The sequence below is a fragment of the Carcharhinus amblyrhynchos genome, chromosome 3 (assembly GCF_965287045.1).
Source record: "Carcharhinus amblyrhynchos chromosome 3, sCarAmb.v2.hapA, whole genome shotgun sequence".
Lineage (NCBI taxonomy): Eukaryota > Metazoa > Chordata > Chondrichthyes > Carcharhiniformes > Carcharhinidae > Carcharhinus > Carcharhinus amblyrhynchos.
Window position 1 is genome coordinate 42,692,196 of NC_137326.1, and position 6,000 is coordinate 42,698,195.

General features: G+C 45.9%; 1 protein-coding gene across 1 annotated transcript in view; it reads right to left on the reverse strand.

Moving 5' to 3' along the window:
• eif4e3 (eukaryotic translation initiation factor 4E family member 3) overlaps window positions 1-5,212 on the reverse strand; it is an 86,346-nt gene extending 81,134 nt beyond the window's left edge. The window contains exon 1 of the mRNA XM_080183574.1: window positions 5,006-5,212. Coding sequence (XP_080039700.1) covers window positions 5,006-5,187 — 182 coding nt within the window. The 5' untranslated portion in view covers window positions 5,188-5,212. The remainder of the gene's footprint in view (window positions 1-5,005) is intronic.
• Between the last annotated feature and the right edge of the window lie 788 nt (window positions 5,213-6,000).

The following is a 6,000-nucleotide window of genomic DNA, read 5'->3' on the forward strand; positions in this document are numbered from 1 at the left end:
TTTCCAATGCTTCCACACCCTTCCTACAATGCGGCGATCAAAACTGTAAGCAATACTGCAAGTGCGGCTGTACCAGAGTTTTGTACAGCTGCAACATGACCTCATAGCTCCGAAACTCAATCCCTCTATGAATAAAAGCTAACACATCGTACGCCTTTTTAACAACCCTATCAACATAGGTGCCAACTTTCAGGGATCTATGCACATGGACACCGTGATCCCTCTGCTCATCCACACTACCAAGTATCTTACCATTGGCCCAGTACTCTGTATTTCTGTTACTCCTTCCAAAGTGAATCACTTCACTTCACAATTTTCCACGTTAAACTCCATTTGCCACCTCTCAGCCCAGCTCTGCAGCATATCTATGTCCCTCTGTAACCTGCAACATCCTTCCACACTGTCCACAACTCCACTGACTTTAGTGTCATCCGCAAATTTACTAACCCATCCTTCTACACCCTCACCCAGGTAGGCTCTCATCATTCTTCAATCTACTCAGGCAGCTAATGGTGCCAGAAGACTGCTATTGTAACATTGTGCTGTTAAAGATAGGAAATTGATAGCTTAAGTACTTACAGGGCAATCAACCTAACAACAGTGATGGTCAAATGACTGGAAAAGATTCACACAGTATAACTGTCATTTAGAGAGGTACAGTTCAATCAAAAACAGTCAGCATGGATTTGTTCAGGTGAGGCCATATCCAACGGTATTGAATTTTTTTGCAGGTGACAATAAGGAGAGGGGCCATGTTTTTGAGGATGAGTGTGTGATACAGGCTGATAGGATGGAGGGAGTAGATGTTCTGAGGGAAGATGTATTAGCAATTTTGAAAAACCTGAGAGTCAGTAAGTCCCCTGGGCCTTATGGGATACATCCTAGGATACTTTGGGAGGCAAGGGATGAGCTTGCGGAGCCTTTAGCTTTGATCTTTTGGTCCTCACTGTCCACGGGGATTGTGCCAGAGGACTGGAAAGTGGCAAATGTTATTCCTCTCTTCAAGAAAGGAAATAGGAATGACTCTGGTAATTATAGGCCAGTTAGTCTTACTTCAGTGGTCGGTAAGTTAATGAAAGGGTCCATTTGACCATTTGGAAAGATGCAGATTAATCAGGGATAGTCAGCATGGTTTCATGAGGGGTAAGTCCTGCCTCACAAATTTGATTGAATTCTTTGAGAAGGTAACTAAATGTGTAGATGAAGATAGAGCAGTTGATGTTGTATACATAGATTTTAGTGAGGCGTTTGATAAGGTTCTCCATGGTAGGCTCATGAAGAAAGTAAGGAGGTGTGGGATAGAAGGAAATTTGGCTGATTGGATAAGTAACTGGCTGTCTCATAGAAGCCAGAGGGTGGTGGTGGAAGAAAAATTTTCAGACTGGAGGCTAGTTACCAGCGGTGTATCACAGGGATCAGTGCTGGGTCCTCTGCTATTTGTGATTTTTATCAATGGCTTGGAAGGGGGGGCTGAAGGGTGGGGTAGTAGATTTGCTGATGACACCAAGATTGGTGGAGTAGTGGATGAGGTGGAGGGCTCTTGTAGGCTGCAAAGAGACATTGATAGGATGCAGAGCTGGGCAGAAGAGTGGCAGATGGAGTTTAACCCTGATAAATGCGAGGTGATTCATTTTGGTAGGACAAACTTGAATGCGGATTACAGAGTCAATGGCAGGGTTCTGAGGAATGTGGAGGAACAGAGAGATCTTGGGATTCATATCCACAGATCTCTGAAGGTTGCCACTCAAGTAGATAGAGCTGTGAAGAAGGCTTATAGTGTATTAACGTTTATTGATGGGGGTTTGAGTTTAAGAGCTATGGGGTTATGCTCTACCGGACCTGGGTGAGATCACATTTGGAATATTGTGTTCAGTTCTGGCCACCTTACTATAAGGAGGATGTGAAAGCACTGGAGAGAGTACAGATGATATTTAGCAGAATGCTGCCTGGTTTGGAGGGTAGGTCTTATGAGGAAAGGTTGGGGCTTTTCTCTTTAGAGCAAGGAAGATGAGAGGCGACTTAATAGAGGTTTATAAGGTGATGAGGGGATAGATACGGTGGACATGCAGAGACTATTTCCTCAGCTGTTACTAGGGGGCATAACTATAAGGTTCATGGTGGGAGATATAGGAGGGATGTCTGAGGTAGATTCTTTACTCAGAGTGGTTGGGGTGTGGAATGCACTGCCTGCTGTGATAGTGGAGTCGGACACTTTAGGAACTTTCATGCGGTTATTGGATAGGCAGATGGAGCACACCAGAATTATAGGGAGTGGGATAGCTTGATCTTGGGTTTGGACATAGCTCGGCACAACATTGAGGGCCGAAAACCTGTACAGTGCTGTACTTTTCTACGTTTCTAAGGGTTGGAGGGTAGCGCATTTAATACAGTTTGATATGAATTTCAGCAATGCTTCTGAGAAAGTCCCACATGGAAGACTGGTCAGAATGTTAAAAGCTCATGGGATCAAAGGGAAAGTGCTAATTAGACCCAAAAGTAGCTCAGTGGCAGGAAACAAAAGGTTATGGTCACTGGAATTTGTGAAACTGGAAGATCGTCTCCATAGGGTTCTGCAGGATTCAGTACTGAGTTCCCTGCTGTTCATGGTATATAACAATGACATAGATTTTGTTTGTCGGATGACTATGAAGTTTGTAAATTCTAGAAAATTAGCTCTGTGATTGAAAGTGAGGAAGAGCGCTTTACACTGCAGGAAGGTATATCGATGACTAGTCAGGTGAACAGAAAAATGGTAAAACCAGTAGAAAAGAAGGTCAAGGGGGTGTTCTTTCCTTTATTGATTGAGGCCTACAGCATATGATAAGTCATGCTATATATCCATAAAATATTAGTTGGAGTGCTAGTTCTGGTCACTGCATGACAGGAAAGATGATCACACTGGAGACAATACAGAAGAAAACGATGAGGAGATTGCCAATAATGGAGAACTGTATCTATAAAGAAACACTGGGGCTTAGAACACATTGCTTGTAAAAGGGTGTTGGAGATAGAACCCCCCAAAGCATTACCTGTAAATTTGTATGAGGTACCATTGCCCTTAAAGTTATGGACCAAGAGCTGGGAGGAGGAAATAGACTAGCTAGTTCTTTTTCAGCCACAGGCATGATAGCTAAATGGCTTTCTCCCTCTGTGACATAAATTTTTCGTTATGCTGGTTGACTATTTTTGATGTGGAGATGCTGGTGTTGGACTGGGGTAAGCACAGTAAGATGCTGATATGCGCGATCTTCTTGGAGATCATCTTCATGTGGAGCCAGCAGTTTGCGGTATCGATGGTAACCATGATGTGGAGATGCCAGCATTGGACTGGGGTAAGCACAGTAAGATTACTGAGACTATTTTTGGCCAGGGAGCTCTCTTGTTCTTCAAATTGGATTGGGAAGTTTTCACTTATCTCAGGAGGTAGAGGAGGCCTCAGTTTAACTTTTCATCTGAGGAACAGCAGCTCCAATAGCATTGTACTCGCTACTGCACTTATGTATCAGTGTGGATTATGTACTCAAGTCTCGACTAGGCCTTGAATCCACAATCTTCCAACTCGGAAGCAACACTTCCATGGTTGTCAAAATTCGGGCACTTCACTCTCCTGTTTCTAAACAGCTTGTACATTAATGCAATATAAAAGCTGCCTACTGTGCAACGTAACTTCCATCAGGACAATGTCTGAACATGTACAACCAACTCAGGAACCGGTTCTTCCCTGCTGCCATCAGATTTTTGAATGGACCTTCTATGTAGAACACAGAAAAACTACCGTACAAACAGGCCCTTCAGCCCACAAGTTGCACCGATCATACCTCTACCTAAAAGGCTTACCTATAACCTTCAATCCTATTAAGTCCCATGTACTCTTACCTATAACCTTCAATCCTATTAAGTCCCATGTACTCATCCAGAAGGCTCTTAAAAGACCTCATCAAATCTGCCTCCACCACCACCGATGGCAGCCGATTCCACGCACCCACCACCCTCCGAGTGAAAAACTTACCCCTGACATCTCTTCTGTACCTACTCCCCAGCACCCTAAACCTGTGTCGTCCTGTGGCAGCCATTTCAGTCCTGGGAAATAGCCTCTGATTATCCACCTGATCAAAACCTCTCAACATCTTATACACCTCTATCAAGTCACCTCTCATCCTTCGTCTCTCCAAGACCAAGCTCCCTCAACCTATCCTCATAAGGCATACCACCTAATCCAGGCAACATCCTTGTAAATCTTCTTTGCACCCTTTCAATGGCTTCCACATCCTTCCTGTAAACAGGCAACCAGAACTGAGCACGGTACTCCAAGTGGGGTTTGACCAGGGTCTTATAAAGCTGATCATTCTCTTCACACTATCCGTAACTGCAACACTACCCTCTCCTTTCCTTCTCTCCTATGTACTTTATGAATGGTATGTTTTGTCTGTATAGCTCACAAGAAACAATACTTTTCACTGTATCCCAATGTATGTAAATCAAATAAAAACAGCTACCCATTTTATTCAGATTGTGGAAGTAAAGTGGTTCAAAGTTCCTGAAACCAGGCAGTGTTTGAACTGCAAAGTTGCAGCATCACGTATTCTGCCTTCAATTTTTCTTCTAACTCCAGCACAATGGCAAAAAACTTCAAGTTTCTCAAAAATCGGAAGTCTTTTGCTGCCCAAGTAAAACTGAGATGAAATCTCTCTTTGGCTGCAGACGAAGTGGGAAAACTGATGGCGAAAAGTGCAAGATTACTCATGATTACTGAGTTTTCTTCTTCACTTACACCCGGGATCATTCACCCCTAACGACACCCTTCCCCAAATCCTCACTCAACAACCCTGGGGTTCATCCTGTCTCTCTCCAGCCCCCGCCCCCCGCGGAATCAGGTCTATTTTCCTGGTGGGGCTGAAGTGGTGAGGTGATGCACGTCCTGGCGACGGCGACTGCGACCACCCCCACTCTCGCTGGGTTACAATCCTAGGCCCTCCCTTGGTCACCGCGGCCCAACTCCACTCACCTATCCAGCCAGAAGGTCCAGGGCGAGTTGAGGGGGACTCCAGACTTGTCGTGACTGTTGATCTCCTCAATGTGCCCCTGATCGAGGTGAATGGTATCCTGCTCGGCAGCCGGCGGGGTGGCCGCACTCTCCCTCTGCTTCTCCAGCTGCTGCTGTAAATCCTGGCTCGCCGGGATCGCCATTTTCAGTAACCAGCCGGGAGAGGGGGGGGGGAAGGTGGAACGGAAGACAGGCGAGGGCGAGAAGCAGAGAGCGCATGCGTGCCGCCGCGGGCTAGGGCCGCTGACGTTATCCAGAATACGTCACACATCTGCTCGGCGGTGATTTGTCACGGCGGGGGGGGGGGGGGGGGGAGGGAGCTGCGGCAGTTCAGATGCGGAGCGGACAGATGTGGCACTGAGTGAATGAATTGGAATCATTGAATGGTTACAGCGCAGCACACCATTCAGCCTGGCACACCTGTACTAGCCCTCTAAAGGAGCAATGGTCCAGAGCTTCAGGTTTCGAAGTGTCTAGATCACTAACAACTGGTCCTGGCCGCTCCACACTATAGTTAAGAAAGCCCACCAACCCCTCTACTTTCTCAGGAGGCTAAAGAAATTCTGCATGCATGCCTTAACTCCCACCAGCTTTCGCAGATGCACCATAGAAAGTATTCTTTCCACATGTATCATAGCTTGGTACAGCTCCTGCTCTAAGACTGCAAGAAACTCCAAAGGGTCATGATCATAGCTGAGTCCATCATGCAAACCGATTTCCATCCATTGGCCCTGTCTACAATTCCCTCTGCCTCAGAAAACCAGCCACCATAACCAAGGACCCCTTGCACGCCATGCATACTCTCTTCCACTTCTTCCATCGCGAAAAAGGCACAAAAGTCTGAGAACACGTACCAACCAACTCAGAACAACTTCTTCCCTGCTGTCGTCTGACTTTTGAATGGCCCTACCATATATTAAGCTGATCTTTCTCTTCACCCTATCGGTAAATGCAGC